This window comes from Ictalurus punctatus, chromosome 10 (genome assembly GCF_001660625.3).
Source record: "Ictalurus punctatus breed USDA103 chromosome 10, Coco_2.0, whole genome shotgun sequence".
Classification (NCBI taxonomy): domain Eukaryota; kingdom Metazoa; phylum Chordata; class Actinopteri; order Siluriformes; family Ictaluridae; genus Ictalurus; species Ictalurus punctatus.
Window position 1 is genome coordinate 14,798,129 of NC_030425.2, and position 21,170 is coordinate 14,819,298.

At 37.3% G+C, this 21,170-nt stretch overlaps 1 protein-coding gene across 1 annotated transcript; it reads left to right on the plus strand.

Moving 5' to 3' along the window:
• The first annotated feature begins 1,626 nt into the window (after positions 1-1,626).
• matk (megakaryocyte-associated tyrosine kinase) lies at positions 1,627-17,299 on the plus strand. Its single transcript, XM_017478316.3, has 13 exons — positions 1,627-1,780; positions 3,228-3,293; positions 3,378-3,497; positions 6,367-6,482; positions 8,305-8,524; positions 9,519-9,612; positions 9,724-9,789; positions 10,217-10,316; positions 10,427-10,511; positions 12,349-12,422; positions 14,349-14,544; positions 14,947-15,033; positions 15,602-17,299. Exons 2-13 carry the CDS (start codon positions 3,285-3,287, stop codon positions 15,791-15,793), a joined length of 1,359 nt encoding a protein of 452 aa, XP_017333805.1. The 5' UTR covers positions 1,627-1,780; positions 3,228-3,284; the 3' UTR covers positions 15,794-17,299.
• The last annotated feature ends 3,871 nt before the right edge of the window (positions 17,300-21,170 follow it).

The following is a 21,170-nucleotide window of genomic DNA, read 5'->3' on the forward strand; positions in this document are numbered from 1 at the left end:
ACCAACACCTGACTATGACCCTGTATGTGGGCCTTCCACAAACCTTTGTAACGAAGTTGGAGGCATACAACTGTCTACAATGTCTTTGTATCATTTCAATTTCCTTTCACTGGAAATAAGGGGCCAAACAACTCCAGACAACTCCACATAAATGTCATCCACAGCATGGCCTGTTGCGTGTTATTCCTCACTTGGTTTTGGGCCACCATGAGCCATCAGAACATCTTCACGTGAGCCCTGTAAGATTTTGAAACAGTACTGGCACGATGAACACTGTTCTTCCAAAAGATTTTCCCTCAGTTTGTGTTTTGATGATGGTGGTGGAGAGCACTGTCTAACACATCTCACCAAAATCTCATAGACGTTCAAATGAGTTGAGCTCTGAGTGTGTAGGTCATAGCATATGATTAACATCATTTTCATCTGCATCTAACCATTCAGTGACCCCTTATGCCCTGTGGATGGGGGTGGAGTCACCCTGGGAGAGACCACACCCATTACAATAGAAATGTTTCATCCTGGTGATCAGCCAGAAGAACTCTGGTTTGATTTGTACTGACTCTTCCATTTAAGAGGAAAAGCTGTGCCAAATGATTCCAGCCAAATGAATAAATAAATGCCCCACAAAGCATAACAGAGCCACTGGACTCCCTCATCACAGAATTCATGCAATATATGCTCATTGGCAAACTGTAGTCTTGCAAAAGCTTTTTCCTGGCACGCCTCCCATGCAGGTCAAATTTGTGCATCCCTTTCTGATTATAGAAAGGGATGCACTTTGACACCAACAGTTGCAAAACTTACTTGCAAATCCTGTGATGAAATTTTGAGGTTCTTGGAGACTTCTTTTTGCATCAGACAGTCTGCTCTTGGGCTGAATTTGCTGGGATGGCCAGTCCTGGACAAATCATTTTAAATCTGCACCACTTGTAGATGATTTTCCTTACAGCGGAAAGATGTATTTCAAATCATTTGGAGATCTTTTTGAATCCCTTGCCAGACTCACAGGCATCCACAATCTTTTTTCTGAAGGCCTTACAGAACTCTTATGTCTTGGTATGATGACACCACACACCTCAATAGCAAAGGGAACACCAGATACTAGATATGAGAGGGGTATAAATAAGACAGGTTACACCTGAACTCTCTAAGCAGGTTCTAATCACTGGCACCCTATCTTCACCACCTGATTCTAATTTTGTGGATTTGAAGGTGTGATAAATGTAGGGGTGTACTTACTTTTTCCATGTGACTGATCTATTTTTTGTTTGTGAAAATTAATTAAAAATGTTAATTTTATATGTCATTTGATAGAGTGTATCAACTTTATTAATAGCCACGGATTCAAAGAGGATGAAATGTTTGTCCAAATATGCAAAAAAAAAAAAAAAGCCAGCAATTTCCATGGGGTGTACTTATTTTTTCACATGACTGTATTTCCTCTATTTTTTTTTTACCCATCCGTCAATGAAATTAACTGGTGAGACACATAATTGTATTTCCCATGAACAAAATCAGATTACAGCATAACTGACCTTAAACCTTCACAGGAATTTTAGTAGTTCAGCTCCATTCACTCCTGTTCATTGAAGATTCTGTGCTTCGCCCCTGGCGGCTGAGTGATGTACTGCACTGATGTTTTGGGATGAAGATGAAGAGGAAGTAAGCAGAACGACATCACTTCAGCAGAAGTAGATAACCACATTCAGATCATCATATCCTGAGTGTGCGCTGCTGAACGCTGCACGAACATGGAGTAGTAAGCTGTCTACAGCGTGTGGTAAGTCGTAACCCGTCTGTATTGTGTGTTTCAGCTCCTAATGAGATCTTAGTTATTTCTTTTTTGTCAGTTCGAGAGATGGTGTTTAGGCAGCTTCTCGAGTTACATTTAACTGGTGTCAGATATGATCATTACAGTATTACGAAAACAGTAATGATGTACTATTAAAAGGAAGCCGTAGTATAACATTAATAACGCACATTAGTTTAAAACGTTAGAAAATATGCAAATTAAACATGACAGACTGAAACCGGTCATCTGCGAAAATACAGTTTCACATTTAAAAATGTTTGAGTAGGCTTCTTTAATGTTTTCCGGCAATAGGCTTATTTAAATGGGATCTTCTTTAAAAATAAATAAATAAATAAATAAACATCTTAGCCTGTTAGACTTCCATCTCATGCTGGATAACGTACTACCTCTAGAATTTTTATGTTTTTTTGTGTCACATGTATGTAATTTGGGGAAAGAAAAATGAATCAGACGTCTGGTAAATGACAATTACATGTGTGGAAAAAAAAGAAAGAAAAAGAAATCATCTTCAATGTGCTATAATTTATCTTTAGTCAAATGGAATGTAAAAAAACTTTTTTTATTTATGTTTGTTGAATTTTTTTCTTCTCTGACTAATCCCCTGTTTACCTAGACACTGAGGTTTGGCAGACAGTCTTCAGGGTTACAGTTTCCATTTTTAATAATGGATTTATTGATGCGTCTTTTATATATATATATATATATATATATATATATATATATATATATATATATATATATATATATATATATACATAGATAGATAGATAGATAGATAGATAGATAGATAGATATACACACACACACACACACACACACACACACACATACATGTATATAAACCAAACCCTGATTAATACGTTTCCAGACCTTCATGATAATGTTTCTTTAGGAATCTGGCACCTGTAACCATGTCACACTCCTGCCAAAGTCATAAAAACACATTTTCCCCCCATTCTGTTGTTTTAATATGTACATTAATGGGCCTGTTTCTCTATGATTGTATGCAGTGCATTGCTGATTGGTGTATTTGGATAAGCCTATTACAATGTTAGCTGAGTGTAAATACAGATAATAGAAGTATAGCCACTACAAAAAAAACAAAAAACAAATATATCTTAAAATTGAAAATAACTGAAGCTATTAAATCCTTTCTGGAAGGCGAAACTAAAGTGGGAAATACACAGGGAGAAAAAAATGACATGGAAAGCATGAAGCCGTATTAACTTTATGGCTGGATTTTATTTGAATACAAACAAGAGATAGAAGAAAGAATTATTCTAACTTGCCAATATTTATGTTTTTATTTTTCAGATTTTAGGTTGATTTTCCTATATACTTAGTTATTATCAAACTATTATTGTTGTTTGTCCAAGAAGCCTTGCATCTGGATGTTTATATTTGATATTTGCAGGAAATCTAATGCTGCTGGCCTGGTTTTAGCTTTGATTTAAGCTTCCTCTCTCTAGCGATGTCTACGGTAAACATACACTTATAACATCAATGATCGCTTCTAGTGCAGAAAGCATGTGTACATAAACTAAAGACTATTTTATTTTTATAGAAAACGTGGCCTCCTGGTACACACTGTGTCGCCAAAAGTGACCACACAAAACCTAAACCCAATGAAGTCTTCTATCGCAAAGGAGACATCCTTACCATTTTAAGTTTGGAGTTGTTGATGGTAAGTCTATGGGTTTTATTTTCTTGTAGAAAAGAGCATATACAGTGGCTTGCATAAGTATTCACACCCCTTGAACATTCCCACATTTTAAAAATGAAATGTCATTCAAATGTTCATCTGACTAATCCCCTCTTTACTCAGTCTTTTGGTGGATGATCTCCTGAAGGCAGTGTTACAGTCATGCCAAATCCCTTTCATTTTTCAGTACTGCATTTAATGGCACGCTGCAGGATGTTGAAAGTTTGGGATATTTTTAAAATAAGGAAATCCTGATTGATACTTTTCTCTAACTTTGTCCGGGACTTATTTTGATAGCTCCTTGGTCTTCATGATTGTTTAGGTATGTTCTCTAACAATCTCTAGGTTCTTACAGGATTCGGTAAATTAATATTGAGATCACGTGACACTTTGAACTAAATATGTGCTTTCTGATGGCAACTGGTTACACCAGAACTAAGTTACAGGTTTTACAGCAACAACAGGGGTGAATACTTAGAAAAGTCACAACTTTTATGTAGATAACATATAACCCCAATTAAGTCCATTTCAGTTCCCGGTTGTAACACTACAAAATGTGGAAAAGTGTAAGCTGCTTTTTTGTGATACTGAGAGATTTCATGACAGCAGTTGGGTTTGGGTTCAGTCCAAATCAAAATTTGTTAGATTTCATTATCACTGATGTGACACTCAGTTCTTTCGTGGTACATGATGTACCATGTGCCCAGCTAACAGAGAACATTATTGTAATGTTTAGTAAGTGTTCTCAGCAGGTTCCTCCTCGGGTTCTGAGGAGGTTAGACTGTAATAACTGTAACTGCTGTGATAATCGTTTTGCGATAATCTTTTACTACTGGTAATATGGAAACTTTTGTGTTAATGTTACTACAACTAAACATGTGCAGCTACATTGTAGGAGCATTATGTATATAGCATTAGTGTCCTTAGCACCAGAAGTTACTAGAACCATAATGCATAGAACACCACTGAGCTAAGAAGCTAAAATCCTCAGCCAAATAGTGTTGTCATATCTGTTTATTGTGAACTGTTAGCATTTCATATGAAACCTTATTATCCTCTGATTAAATACAGTTATTGCATGATAAAGAAGAATGTACTGAGAGAATTGCAGCTTTTACGTTTTTTTCTACATTGATATTCTCTTGCACTTTTAATGTAGATGTCATGTAAATGTAATGTAATGTAAAGTCATGCAACAAAAACAAGTTGAATGTGCTTGGAGAAAAAGAAAAAATAAGTTCTTTCATACAATACCACAAAGTAGGGCAGAGTCATAAGTGCTGAAAGAAAGTAAACTGATTCTGTACAGGGTTCCTGCAGAGAAGAACAGCTACCACCCTGAATACAGAAATCCAGAAATACTGAATCATCTAAATTTCAAAAGTCAAAGGAATTGAATAACATTAGATCCTGATTCAAAATGCTTTGAAATCATGCCTGCTAATGATGCTAGCATTATTTTCATTGTCACTTTGTATTTTACAGATGAACAAGTACTGACAATAGCCTAACTGAAAATTAGCTGACTAAAAATAGTAAAAAAGAAAAAAAAACAATTAAAAAAAAAAAAGAAAGAAAGGGCAGGATTGTTATAACTCCTGTTCTAGGAGCAGATTTAAAAAAAAAAAAAAGAAGAAGATCAGAAAGGAAGCTTTCTTATCAATACTGTTCCTTTAAAGACTTTAATAACAACTTGTAACACTTAGCTCAAAAAATAAGCAAGTGTTCCATCAAATATCCAAATTTTGTTCATCATCTGCTCTCAGATTCTAACAGGACTGTTAATGTTTTATTAAAGACGAGTGCACTTGTTTGCTGAAGCAGTTGCTGTAATCACAAATGTGTCTTACAGTTGATATTAGAACAGCGACAATATCAACTGTTAGTCAAATACATTGTGTGTTACAAGTACCTAATTAGTAGGCTGCGTAACAACTGGATGATTTAGCAAAACTGAAATTAATCTAGGCAACGATCATAAAATCAATTATTATTCATAATTATTATTAACTGTCATGTATAAAAATAATTCATCTTTTTAAACTGATGTGTGTGGGAACATGGTGGGTTAGTGGTTAACACGTTTGCCTCGCACCTCTAGGGTTGGGGGTTCAATTCTCACCTCTTCCCTGTGTGCATGGAGCTTGCATGTTCTCTCTGTGCTTCGAGGGTTACTCCACTTTCCTCCCCCAGTCCAAAGACACGCGTTGTAGGCTGATCGGCATGTCCAAATTGTCCGTAGTGTGTGAATATGTGTGCAACTGTGCCCTGTGATGGATTGGCACCCCGTCCAGGGTGTCCCCTACCTTGTCTCCTGAGTTCCCTGGGATAGGCTCCAAAAAATGGATGGATGGAAACTAATGTGTAAATAATATAATAGGCTAGCAAGATGATTTGCGCATAACTCTGATACTTTTTTAAACTGTCATTCTGTACATCATCACAAAATCATTGTCGCGAATTAAGAGAAGGTAAACCCCAGATTCAGAACAAAGTTAGTCACATATTGATTAGAGGCTAATAAATAGAATCATATGGTATTGTATCATATCATTCAGCGTTAATATCAAATATTGAATTATTGACTTATGAATTGAAATTGTATTGTAGCATGTGGAAGCCTGTGGTTTACACCCCTACTAATTACAGTGATCTAGTTAGCTTTTTTTTACAGATAAAATAAAACTCACAAACATTTCTCAATTCACTTATACATATTTCTTACTTAGTTTTTCTCATTCTACATTATATAACTCATAACTTAAGGCTCTGAGGACTTGAATCCACAAACAAATTATCTGAAAGTCTGAAATGTTAGCAGAAGGAACGCTCAAGCCATTTTATTTTACAGGGGAAGGCCATCTACCGGGCCAAGCACAACAGGACAGGTGAAGAAGGTCTGATCTTTGCTTCTAACATGCGAGAACGTGAAGCCCTCCGTGTAGACCCCAGTCTCAGCCTCATGCCGTAAGTCTGGTCTAAATCAAAACACCTTGAGAAACAGAATGATACAGCCAGGGTATGTTAACTGTTTAAATCACTATCATGGTTTTGAATATATCACCTTATTAGCACTCAAGAATGCACTGGAGAACTACGTTGATAATGTAGCTAACAAGAGGAACATTATAGCCTCCAGTTTAGCATTTTTTAAAGTGCACACCTTGTCTCAAACAGTGTCACACTGTTCAGTATCTCAGACTTACTTCTGTGAACATGTCATTTCTGACATATTCGTTATGTATAAAAATGAAAAAGTGAGTCACAAAACTAAGTGGCCAACTTCACATGATAAAAACACATTTTTTCCTCAGCACACATTTGGTGTTAAAGCACACCAGCACTACCATGTATGGAATTACACATATGAAGTGAGTTCCAGTTTGATTCGCATATTTAATTTAATAGAGATTTTGAGTGCTAAGTTAGCCAGTGCTAAGCAGGCACACACACACACACACACACACACATATAACTATTGAAGGTGCTTAGGCCATAATTATTTATTTAAAAATAATAATAATAAAAAAAAAACTTATTAAAGTTTTTATGTACAAATGGTATTACTGAGCCAAAAGGTGTTAGATAGGGTAAGTGCATACAATGCTAAGAGGCTATATGAGTGTGAATAAAATCCTGTGCTTATCATTCTCTGTTTCCCAGAATTAACAGTAACACCTTAAGGTGGACTTCTTTTGCACTGCCTTTGCTTTAATACTCTGATTTATTATGATATGTTTTGAAAAGTTCTAATTATAGAGGTGTGTAGGCAAATTAAGTCACGTGTATTCCTGTCTCAGTTAGTGGTGTGGTTAGTAGGTGGAAGGCTGCAGGTTGCTCATGGGTGGCTGGGGAACATGTGTGAGTCTAAAAATGTTTGAGAAAAGGGTACTTCAAAGGCTTCTTGTTTGGGTAACACCTTGGGTAGGGTGCTGCATGGAACATTTATTTCTAATTGTGCTTGTCAAACATCTGCTTATTTGAGGTCCTTTCATACCTGTTCGTCTTATTTGGATGTGGAGCCTTGTGGGGCTCTGAAACCGCTCTACTTAGATCACTTGGATAAGGAAATTGTCTGTTGTAGAGTTCTACATTGAACCTTTGAAACTTCTCACAGAGAAACAAAACAAAGAACCCTTGGGTTTTCTAGATTTAGTATTTTTATTCTAGCTTAACTCTAGTACAAGCTCTGTGACCACTGTGGCCTACAGTAACCTCAGATTTATGTACTTGGCTGAAAGGAGTGGAATCTATGTACATTGTTATTATTTTGTTTAAAGATCTTTTTTTCTCATTTAGTACTGCTCTTCAGAAGCTACATAATATATTTACATTTTCCCAGAAGACAAAATAGTAAAAATTTACGAAGATCATCCTGTTCAAAAGTTTATACCCCCTGACTCTTAATGTATCATGTTACCTTAAGCACTAAATTAAAAAAAATCAATTTTTATGATTCCTCTTATATATTTATATTATTATGAACATGTTGCAGATTCTGCAGGGGGTATGTAACTTCATGAGCACGACTGTATAAAAAGCATTTCTCAAGGGGTCTTTGAACAGGAAATGATTCAGTCTTTGTGCAGACATTCTACTTGAAACGCTTCCTGAAAGAGAAACCCACTCTTTTACAATGCTACATAGAACCTTCCCCTAAAGCAACAAACTGAAGAATCCTTTAGGGAGCTAGATGAAACAATGACTATGAGAAGCTTCAGAGTATCCCAGGAGATCGTTTTATATTACAGGATATATCATTTTCCAGTTGCTGTTATTTACATTCCAGATGGTTCCATGGGAAAATCTCAGGTCCGGAGGCTGTCAGCAAACTGCGGCCGAAGGAGGACGGCCTGTTTCTGGTGCGCGAGTCCATTCGGCACCCCGGTGACTACGTCCTGTGCGTAAGCTTTAAACAAGAGGTCCTTCATTACCATGTGATCTACCAGGAATCCAAGCTGACAATTGATGGGACGCAGTACTTCTACAACCTCATCGACATGGTGGAGGTGAGTGCTCAGAGGCAGGGAGAGAGTACTAATTATAACCTCACTCACTCAATTATAACCTCAGTTTAGCAGCTGGATGTAGCTTAGCATCTTGAAGTAGGTATCTTCTCTGAACAGTTGGTGTGCAACTCATTTCCTGTGGTGTAACTGATTTCCTGAGGAAGTGACATTCTGACCAGATAGTCAGCACCCAGTGGGGATGTCATGCGTCGGACTATCACATAATAGTCAGGCAGTGACTTCTTTTAGACTTTTGCATATTTTAATGTGGACCTGCAGAGCTGATGGTATACAGGCAGATTAACACACCAGAGAAGAAGGAGCAATAGGAGCTTGGAAGCTATCCTGATTGGTTATTAAATCAGTCCCTCAAGGATTTCGTCGATTCACATGCGTCGAACATGTGTACAGCTGAGCAATTTCGCAAATTCAAATAGTTTTCCACAAAAAACACGAAAATCAAGCATTTTTGGCATCAGAAATCACAAAAAAAAAAAAAAAAAAAACCTTGGCGATATCCTGTATGGAATGTCCAATGCATTTTCCATCTGACTAATCATGTTGTCCAGTTTTTCATACATATTTTCAAACATGGCTGATAAATGTTAAAAGTATTTAATATAATAGAGTTCATTGCGATTCTCCTTTAATCAAGCTGTAATCAAAAGTCAAAATCTCTGCATGCGGTAACCATCAGGAACTTGCAAGCAATACACACAACAGATTTCAGGTTGCACAGGTTCAACATGCACAGTTGCGATTATGCAATCAGAGTAAAACAAAGTAATTACGCAACACAGCTGGTTCTCTAAAATGGGATAGTATACAAAATATGCTTTTAATGTGACATTTGTAATAAAATAATAATAATAATACTATCAAGCCTACCAAGAGCCTGAGTCATTGGCAGTAAGGGCAATGTGGTAATGTAATATTGATATCACAATAAATGTATTAAATCAAAATATTTTTGTTTTGTTTTGTTTTGTTTCAGTTCTACTCGAAGAACAAAGGCATTATTGCTACCACACTGCAGAAACCTAAAGAGAAAGAGGGAACTAAGTCAGCTGCACTGCAGCTATCGAAAAGTAACTGCCATAGTTTTGTTGATCTTTTGTTAAAATGAGCTTTATATGGTTTGTATTTGAATGTCATTCTTACTTACCCCCCCCCTCTCTCTCTCTCTCTCTCTCTCTCAGTGGGCTGGCTATTAGATCTCTCAAAACTTACTTTAGGAGAAAGTATTGGACATGGCGAATTTGGAGGTCAGTCTAAACTACATTTACTTTTACCACTAGATGGCGATATATGTCCACATACATACATACATACATACATACATACACACACACACACACACACACACACACACACACACACACACACACACATATATATATATATATATCTCCCCTGTGTGAGTTGTCCATGCAGGCATTGATTCAGAGCACACTGATGCATCGATTGTGAATGTGTATGTGATTGTACCCTGTGATGCTCCAAGTTCCTCCTGACCCTATAGGATAAAACTCTACAGTGCCCCCATGTGTTTAGACTTAAAACCATCAGTCATTCCAGTTATATGTTGCTTTGTGCTCAATTCATGATTAATTTTGATATAATATATATATATATATAATTTTGATTATATATATAGGCCAGACTCTCACAGCCCTTGCTTCTTATCTTTAGCTGTGTTTCAGGGTGAATACATGGGTAGGGCGGTGGCAGTGAAAAACATAAAGTCTGATGTCACTGCACAAGCTTTCTTGGATGAAACTTCTGTTATGACGTGAGTGTCTCAACATGCATTTCCCTGAAACTTTCCATCACTTATGCTGTTATCTACTGTATATATGTCTCACTGATGCTGATGCACCTCTTTAAACTGTTATTTTACAGAAAACTGCAGCATAAGAATCTGGTGCAGTTATTAGGAGTGATTCTACACAATGGCCTCTACATCATCACAGAATTTATGGCAAAGGTACGGCATGTTCTAGAACTTGCAAGTAGCTTCAGCTTAGATAGGACTACAGACATAACATTCTTCTGAGAATTAGGGATGATGACTCAAGCAAATAACATTTTTAAGTCTTAATGTAGTTTTAAGCAGTTTTAATATCGTGCAAAATTTAAAATGTAAAAGAATGTAAGGGTTAAAGGTAGAGTTTTTATTACAGTGTACTCTGAAACTATTGGAACGGCAAGGCCAATTCAGTTGTTTCTAAATACACTAAAGACATTTGGTTTTGAGATCAAAAGATAGATATGAGATGAGAGTTTGGGAATTCAGCTTTTAGTTCCTGGTATTTATATCTAGATCTGTTAAACACCATAATCTGTTAGCATAATCTAGATCTGTTAAACAGCATAAAACATAAAGTATCAGACCACCCAATTTTTAGAAGAGTAAAAGTATACATCTTCAAATAAATTACACTTAATATGGTTGCATATCCCTTTCTTGGAATAACTGCATCAAGCCTTCGATGACATCACCAAATTGTTGTTTTTTTTCTTTTGTGATGCTTCTCCAGGCTTTTACTGCAGCCTCTTTCAGTTGTTGTTTGTTTCTGGGGGGGTTTCTCACTTCAGTGAAATGCTGCTCAATTTGGTTAAGGTCTGGTGATTGACTTGGCCAGTCTAAAACCTTCCACTTTTTCAGCTGATGAAGTCCTTTATTGAGTTGTCAGTGTGTTTTGGAGCATTTTCTTGCTGCATGATGAAGTTCCTCCCAATTCATTTGGATGCATTTCTCTGTAAATTGGCAAACAAAATGTTCCTGTAAACTTCTGAATTAATTCTGCGGCTACCATCATGAGTTACATCATAGAAAAAGATTAGTGATCCTGTTCCAGAAGCAGTCATGTAAGCCCCAGCCATGACACTACCGCCACCGTGCTTGACCTATGAGCTTCTATGTTTTGGATCATAAACAGATCCTTTCTTTCTCCACACTTTGGCCTTTATATCACTTTGGTAGAGGTTAAGCTTTGTTTCAGAACTTTTGTGGCTCGTTTCTGTATTTCTTTGCAAATTCCAGTCTGGCCTTCTGATTCTTTCTGCTCATGAGTGGTTTGCATCTTGTGATATGGCATCTATATTTCTGCACTTGATGTATTCTTCTAATAGTGGATTGTGATACCTTCATCTCTGCTCAGTGAAGGTTGTTGGTGATGTCACTAACTGTTGTTTTTGGGTTTTTCTTCAAAGCTCTCACAATGTTTGTCATCAACTGTTGTTGTTTTCCTTAGCCAACCTGTTCCATGTCTGGTTGTTAGTACTCCATTGGTTTCTTTCTTTTTCAGGACATTACAAATTCTTGTATTGGCTATGCCCAATGCTTATGGAATGGCACTGATATATTCTTTTCTCAGCTTCAGAGTGGTTTGCTTTACTCCCATAGACAGTTGCCTGGTCTTCATGCTTATTTATCCTTTTTAAAAACATATGCAGACTTCACAGGCAAAACCTATGGTTCAAATGAAGAGTAGTCATTCAGAGTAATTAATTCTCAATCAATAAATTTAACAGCAGCCGGAAACACCTATAAGTTACATGTTCCAATATTTTTGATCACTTGAAAAATGGGTGGGTTCAAACAAAAGGTGCCATGTTATAAGTTGTTTAACACATCTAGATGTAAATATGAGGAAATAAAAGCTGAAATTCTCATCTTCATCTTTTGATCTCAAAACCCAAAAGTCTTCAATGTGTAACAAAAACAATAGAATTGGCCTTACTGTTCCTAAAAATACTTTTACAGAGGACTGTATATATTGCTGATTTAGTATATGCAGTAACAGTGATGTTTCCTGTAGGGTAATCTGGTGAATTACTTGCGATCACGAGGACGCTCAGTTATCACCAAAGATGAACTCCTGCAATACGCTCTGTAAGCATTTAACCACATCCACATTTTTAACTATACAAATTGCCACAGGTGTCTATAAAGCAACAAATAAGTAATTCATTCTGAAAGGGATCGCATTCATCTCATTCACTCTCAAAATTATTTGTAATACTGACTTTTACTCCAGAGGCTACAGTATATACAGTGAGGGAAAAAAGTATTTGATCCCCTGCTGATTTTGTACGTTTGCCCACTGACAAAGAAATGATCAGTCTATAATTTTAATGGTAGTTGTATTTGAACAGTGAGAGACAGAATAACAACAAAAAAATCCAGAAAAACGCACGTCAAAAATTTTATAAATTAATTTGCATTTTAATGAGGGAAAAAAGTATTTGACCCCCTCTCAATCAGAAAGATTTCTGGCTCCCAGGTGTCTTTTATACAGGTAACGAGCTGAGATTAGGAGCACACTCTTAAAGGGAGTGCTCCTAATATCAGTTTGTTACCTGTATAAAAGACACCTGTCCACAGAAGCAATCAATCAATCAGATTCCAAACTCTCCACCATGGCCAAGAGCAAAGAGCTCTCCAAGGATGTCAGGGACAGGATTGTAGACCTACACAAGTCTGGAATGGGCTACAAGACCATTGCCAAGCAGCTTGGTGAGAAGGGGACAACAGTTGGTGCGATTATTCGCAAATGGAAGAAGCACAAAAGAACTGTCAATCTCCCTCGGCCTGGGGCTCCATGCAAGATCTCACCTCGTGGAGTTGCAGTGATCATGAGAACAGTGAGGAATCAGCCCAGAACTACGCGGTAGGATCTTGTCAATGATCTCAAGGCAGCTGGGACCATAGTCACCAAGAAAACAATTGGTAACACACTACGCTGTGAAGGACTGAAATCCTGCAGCGCGCGCAAGGTCCCCCTGCTCAAGAAAGCACATATACATGCCCGTCTGAAGTTTGCCACTGAACATCTGAATGATTCAGAGGACAACTGGGTGAAAGTGTTGAGGTCAGATGAGACCAAAATGGAGCTCTTTGGCATCAACTCCACTCGCCGTGTTTGGAGGAGGATGAATGCTGCCTATGACCCCTGGAACACCATCCTCACCGTCAAACATGGAGGTGGAAACATTATGTTTTGGGGGTTTTTTTCTAATAAGGGGACAGGACAACTTCACCGCATCAAAGGGACGATGGACGGGGCCATGTACCGTCAAATCTTGGGTGAGAACCTCCTTCCCTCAGACAGGGCATTGAAAATGGGTCGTGGATGGATATTCCAGCATGACGATGACCCAAAACACATGGCCAAGGCAACAAAGGAGTGGCTCAAGAAGAAGCACATTAAGGTCCTGGAGTGGCCTAGCCAGTCTCCAGACCTTAATCCCATAGAAAATCTGTGGAGAGAGCTGAAGGTTCGAGTTGCCAAACTTCAGCCTTGAAACCTTAATGACTTGGAGAAGATCTGCATAGAGGAGTGGGACAAAATCCCTCCTGAGATGTGTGCAAACCTGGTGGCCAACTACAAGAAACGTCTGACCTCTGTGATTGCCAACAAGGGTTTTTAAACCAAGTACTAAGTCATGTTTTGCAGAGGGGGTCAAATACTTATTTCCCTCATTAAAATGCAAATCAATTTATAACATTTTTGACATGCGTTTTTCTGGATTTTTTTGTTGTTATTCTGTCTCTCACTGTTCAAATACAACTACCATTAAAATTATAGAATGATCATTTCTTTGTCAGTGGGCAAACGTACAAAATCAGCAGGGGATCAAATACTTTTTTCCCTCACTGTACATGAACATTTGCATGAATCACATCTCATCACACTTTCACTATAGAATTAGAACTCAGGAATATGAATACAGTACTTAATGAATAATTTAAATGCTCACACACATAGTACCTGTTTGTGTGGTTGTGAGTCTCAACATTTATTCCTGTGGTTTTAAGAGATGTGTGTGAAGGGATGGAGTATCTGGAGTCAAAGAAACTCGTACACCGGGACCTGGCTGCCCGTAACATCCTCATATCTGATGACAATGTTGCCAAGGTCAGTGACTTTGGCCTGGCCATGAACAACTGTCAGAGCATTGACAACACAAAGTTACCTGTAAAATGGACTTCACCTGAGGCCTTAAACAACAAGGTGAGAGAATTCCACTAATTAGGAAGCAGTTCTGAATTGCTGAAAATTATGAATTGCTAAAAATGAAAACATATGATTCGGTGGCTTCACCAAAAATAATTAATGGGTTTTTCTGTTAATGATCTGTTCATGATTTGTAATGGTATTGACAGTGATAGCTCAGTGGGTAAGGTTATGTAAGTCTCATGCGTGCCAGAGAGCCACAAGGTGGCTCTTAAGAAACTGCTCAGATTTACGCTGTATAGACTACATATGTCCAGCATCATTTATAGGTGACTTTGGATAAAAAAAAGTCTTCCATGGAATACATATAAATGATATTCATATTGTATAATACAGTTTGCTGTAAGATGGTGATTTGTTGCTGTTAGCTATGGTTTTCTCTCTTTTTTTTCTTTCTAGACGTTCTCTACACGGTCAGACATTTGGAGTTATGGTGTGCTTCTATGGGAAACGTTCTCCTTTGGCAGACAGCCCTACCCCAAAATGGTGAGTTGATTGACAGGTTTGTGTTGGTTGAATATGTAGCACTATGTGACCTGTGGTTCCTGTTCAAATCCCAACCATGGCGTACCAGACTTCTCCACATTGCTTTCTATAATCCATGCTCAGCCTGACCTGGAGCAGTTGGCAAGTTTCCCCACTTGAAAATTGTAATGGATGAAAATGATAACATCATGGACCAATTCTTAAAATAAGCTCTTGTGGACGAGCTGGAAACTCAGCTGAACTAATTGATTGTGAAATTAAAGTAGGCAGCATGGAAGCTTCTTATGGCTAATGGTGGACAGAGGATGCGATGTGTGCAGCAGTATCTGAGAGGTTTTTCAACCATGTTCAACTCTGACCTCATGAGTCTGTATTGAGCTGGTATTGACTGCTGATCTTTTCTAATCTAACTGTGTAAGACTGGATATTGACGAGTAACCCACAGCTTCTAAAGTGCTTTTCCACAGCGCTGCTCATAATAGAATTCACAGTGCAAAGATTTTATTTAAATGTATTTTTAATAAATAAGTATAATCATTTAAAATTAATTTTCTGTTCTTCCCTGTAGTCTCTGAAGGAGGTGAAGGAGCAGGTGGAGGCGGGATACCGCATGGAGTCACCTGAAGACTGTCCATCTGAAATCTATGCCATCATGAGGCTCTGTTGGGAGAAGGATCCCAAAATGCGACCATCATTCCAAAAGCTAAGAGAGCGTCTACAGGCTGAGCTGAACAAACATGAGTCCGCCACAGAGTCCTGACTTCATTTTCTTATTTTCATTCGCACATCTGCTTTCTTCATAGCAGACCAGACATTTTATTTACAAATAATTACACTATACTGTACTGGACACAGTAACAACGTTCCTGCTTGTAAACCTGTTCAGCACGATTTGACATGGAATGTACTCTCTATACTTCACTTGCTAATTTATTTTAATTGTAGATTATTTTTTATATCTAACACTTTATTTCAAAAGAGTATTTCACAATGGATGTGTAATCTACTTAAGTGCGCATGCAGACCTCAAAGCAAAAGGCAGAATGAAGCTCCTTTTTGTTTTGAAAACTGGCACACCTGAGGCCTGTTTCACGAAGCCGGTTTACAGTAGGTAGCTACCCAGGAAAGTTTGAGTTTAGTTTGAGTTAAACTCTGTTTTTTCGGTCTCAACCAGGTGAGGTGGTTTTTAGTGGGTTTCATCGCCATGGTACTTGTGCTACACAGCTAACCTTCTCCAGAGCAGGTTTTATTCTGGGTAAGCTCAAACTTAAACCCAACTTGGAATAATCAGCTGCGAGCTAATTGTTAATAAATAATAAAGGCACTTTGAAGGGAAAGAACTTTTAGGGACAGTTACAATCCCCTGGCTTTCCCCGATGACCACATTTATGAAAGGTATGGATTTTCGGCAGATGGTATAGTTTATCTGTGTCGGCTTCTTGTGCCACACATTAAAAATCTGACACGCTGAAGCCACACTTACTGTAGCCTTCCGTGAACTGTTTGTGTTGCTTTGCAGTTCTTTGCAAGTGGTACAGAATTTTATGTGGTGGCATTATTCCTGTCCTAATATATTGTCACAAATGTATATTTATTTATTCATATGTAATTAAAATAATTTATATTAAATAAAATATGTTGGGGTTATAAATTTTCAATCCGTTTATTCTCACTGTGAGCCTTTAAAAGTAAAATTATTAATTTACACAATCAGCAATTTTCCCAAGCTTTGGCAGCCGCAAAGGTGTGATTTTTGCGGTTAGTGTAGGTTTAACTTCCTCATATTTTCGCATAATAATTTCTTTCTCTTCAACCGGAAGTAGGTATGCACACCTGCTTTTTTCCATGTTGAACACTATTGGCTGTTTGCTGTAAACGTCTGGCTTTTATGTGCACGCGCATGCTGAGTAAACCTCGATTTAGAGTTTAAACCTGGGTTGGCTGAGAAAGTTGATAACCAGCGTCATGAAAACTGTTAACCTTAATTAACCCGGATTGGATTTGTTTGGTTTTGTCAACTCAAAACTTGCTCTGCAACACAGAGTTTGTTCACCTCGCTTCGTGAAACAGTGAAGAAGAATCACCCTTTAATCTACACATCACAACACTGAGTGCTATAATTTGGTCTGTTGAGAACTTTTGTTCTATACTGCATTTTTGAAAATTTCTTTGCCTTTCTGTCTTCAGAAGATAAATGTGAACAGCAGAAATGTAGGGGGAGAGAGAGAGAGACTCTTCTGGAAATTAAAATTCAAGATCATGAGTATCTGCTTGTTTCATGTTGTAATTGTCTCGGAATATGCTAAGCTTAACATGACAAATCTGTAATGTTATTGCTGATATAAGAAAGGAATTACACACACTGTTGTTTATCCATGCAGAACCTTAGAATAACATCAAATTGCACAATTCTCTGGTGAAATACTTAATGTATGTTCACCAGACACCAAGCCAAGACATTGTCATATGATTATTACAGCTCTATCCTTTACAAATCTTTTTTTTTTTTTTCATTTACATTTATTCATTTGGCAGGTGCTTTTTCAGACCGATACCTTCAGAGTGGACTGTAGATTACAGTACATCACACTGTGTTGTAAACCACATCAGTGAGTCTATGTGACCAGTGAATAACTGGATTTGGTTTGAGGCTGATATTGATTGAAGGATTTCTATTAAAATTTACACAGCTTTCTCTTTACCCCAAACACCACACATTGTAACTCAATTACATTTAGGATAAAAAAAGACAAATTTTCAACTATTCTTATTTAATATTTATGGAATGACTCTTCAATGTTAGTGCTTAAAGTTAAAGTTGTATCTTTATGTTTACTGCCATGGGAAAATCTTGATAAGCTGCAGTTTTTCTTATTTAATCCTAACAAAATGTTCAGGTCCAAAAATAGCCCTAAAACTTTAAAGAGCCACCACCATATTTAACCATGGGCATGATGTACTTTTCCATACGGCTACCTCTCTGTTACTACAAAATTTAAAGTTGTACTAAAAAATCTAAAATTTACTTCAATTTTTTTTTCTGATATAAATTCAAACGGGTGCCAATAATTGTTGCTCACATATTTAACACATTTTTTTAAATAAACCTGTGTTTTGTTTGTTTGATATCCAGGAAAGCAGAGTACAGCTAATGCCTGACCCCTTTTTAAGCTATTAAGTATAACTGCAGTTGTAAATTAATTGACGTTGTATTGTTTGAAACCAAATACAACAGCAAGAGAAATGGAACACAGAACTGGGGCCTTGTTTTACAAGAAGGAGAGATTAGAGCAGAGCCTCTTGGCTTGATCTTTATATTTTCCTTCTGATTTGGTCCTAATCCTCACCGGCTGAACTGTAATCCACTACACAGAAGGCATACGAAGAAGGAAGTCATCATAAAATGATAAATCAGATGGTAAAAATATGTGTTTACGGCTGACCTAGAATAACCTGCAGTAGGTTACCAACATGTTTTCCTCATGTCTAGTGGTTCAATGATGACCTGAGATTCAGGCACCGAACTGAGATCAGACCTGATGATTTACAGGTAATGAAAAGACCATTTTTCAAAGCCCATAAAGTTTCAGAAATTTTGTATATGAATTTCCTGCACATGATTCTTTTCTGTAAGACATATGCAAAACACCTTTAAATTTCTTTACAACCTTGAAAAGGCCAAATAATATCAATATAGGAGTTCAGGGGTCCATGGTGGAAGGAGAGGAACATGACTGACAGGTGAGCTGTCTAATTAGACAATTACTTGCCAAAGTATGTCACTGTCTCCCCAGGAAGAGCTTTCTTAATGGCTTTAAGGGAATCGGATGAAGTGTTAAGGAAGTGGGTTTAACCCCACATGCTGTTCTCATTGTAGTGCTTTCTGCCTCTCTACTGACCCACACTCCACCAAGGTCAACCGAGGCAAGAACCAACTCCGAAAAGGACAGATGGTTACATTCGTTTTAAGGCAAAGTGCATTTTATGTTAACTGATTGTCAGTCAAATCATAAAATTATATAATTATGATTGTTTAAATAATGCATTTAATTGAAACTGTAATAAGTTCATGTATTCAAATGCTAATGCCACTCACAGTGCTAAAGCAGCCATGTGGGATCTCCAATACTCAGAAAACCTTTTACCTGCAAGATGCCTTCCATACGCAACCTGTGTTCATTTGGTTCATTGATTGCTTAACATCTTAAATTCTCAAATTAAAAAGTAAGAATCTTATTTAACACAGAGTGAAACTATATCTGTTTTTGTTTAACCACAAGAGACAACAGAATTCTGGTAAATGGACAATATTCTAATAAAGTTACAGATTTACAAGATGAGACAAGAATTTTTTCTCCTGTTGCACTCTCTCTTTCTGTCCCTCTCTGCTTTTCTCTCACCATCCCCCCTCTTTTCCTAAGCTGACAGAGGACTTCTAACCGTTAGCTGCTTTGCCACTAATAGGATCAGGGGTACTTACTCTGTCATCTGATAAAACTTAAGCCGCTTGATAGCTGCGCAGCACCTTGGCTAATTTCAACTCAATTAACATAATGAGGAAACAAGCCAAGAACATGGGGAAATATATTAACTTGATAGATTGATTGCCTGTATCGTCTGTGTTTGAGTGACTTATTACACGTGAAGTGGATCGGACCACAGATCCTCTCATATCGAGCATGCATTCCTAGAAATTAAGGCCGCACACTCCGATATGAGGACTTGAATAACAAGGAATGAGAAACAACATATGACTAAAGACATACCATGTTGTTTAGGTAAAAACCTGAAATGTACTGTATGTAATGTACATTTCTTTTATGTACATAAAAGAAAAAGTGTGCTTTTTTTATACAGGGCATGACCACCATGCATGTGAGATGTCACTTCCCATCATTCTTCACATGAGACGCTGCATCATACAAGCAACTAACTGTAATATAATCTCCTAACTGTAATATTGGTCTATGACTTTCATATGAGGGACACCACATAACCACATACAGCTGGTCTGCATTTGGTTTAACTATTCTCATCTAGAGGCATTTTAGCTTGCATTTTGGTTTATTCTCAATGATGTGAAGCAGGGGAGTGGTCATATGGTCTATATTTAACATTATCTCAGATAGGAAGCATTTGCTAATAACAACAGAAAAATAACAACAGTGCATGGTTAGTATGACTTTAATATAAGTTCATATTACAGTAAAGAAATGTGTGAGGTCATCTCTGGATTATTGCTAATTATTAAACTGCCAATTAAAGAGTTAGTCAAGCTGGATTAAAATAAGGTGTTCAGTTTGTCAGAGAGCAGCAAAATTGATTTAATCGCTTTAATAATCGTGATTTGCTTAACACAGTCTCCATGATGGCCACTAAAGTGTAATATTAATTGTGTAAATTGCTGCATCTCTTCACATACACACTGCTGCAAAATCCTTTTCTTTTCTTTCTTTTTTTTTTTTTTTGCTTTTTGCTTCTTTCTTTTTTTGCATGACCAGAATCGTTAGTCCAAATTGTTTAATTTTCTTGTACGCCACATTGGGAATTAATAGTCACTAAATACTCTGTGTTGATAGATGTGGTTGTGGCTGTGGTTTTATGCATGTCAGTTTGTTTCATTTATTTTATTCACTAATAGTACATGGTTCTGTTCAGTAGAAAGTTCTTGCAATTAAAGGATTTGCAAAATATGTCAATGTCCTTTGTCTCTGAAACTGTGAAATAAAGTCTATTATGTAGCTTCATTAGTTTGGTCTTCCTTTGGTGTAGCAAGCACAGGCATGTTTTAAGTATTTATTCAACCATAAACCGGCTGTCAGTCATTCTTACAAGGGAAGAGAGCCTAATTAATGAGCGCCTATTATCCCTGGGATGCTTTTTATACTCTTTGGAATGGTTTATTCGTATTGTTCTGCGTGTATAGCACACAGATTGAACACCCAGTTGTTAATTTTCGTACTGGAATTACTCGAGTGTTAACATCCTTCTGAGTCTCTCTAAACCACGCCCACGCAAAGCCCCTCTTCAACCTGATTCGCTGAAATTGGTCAGTGTAGAACGCTCGTGAAGAAAGTTTTTATCTGTGATTGGTCAACATTTAGTGCTCGTGAAAGCGTTATTACTGACCAGTAGAA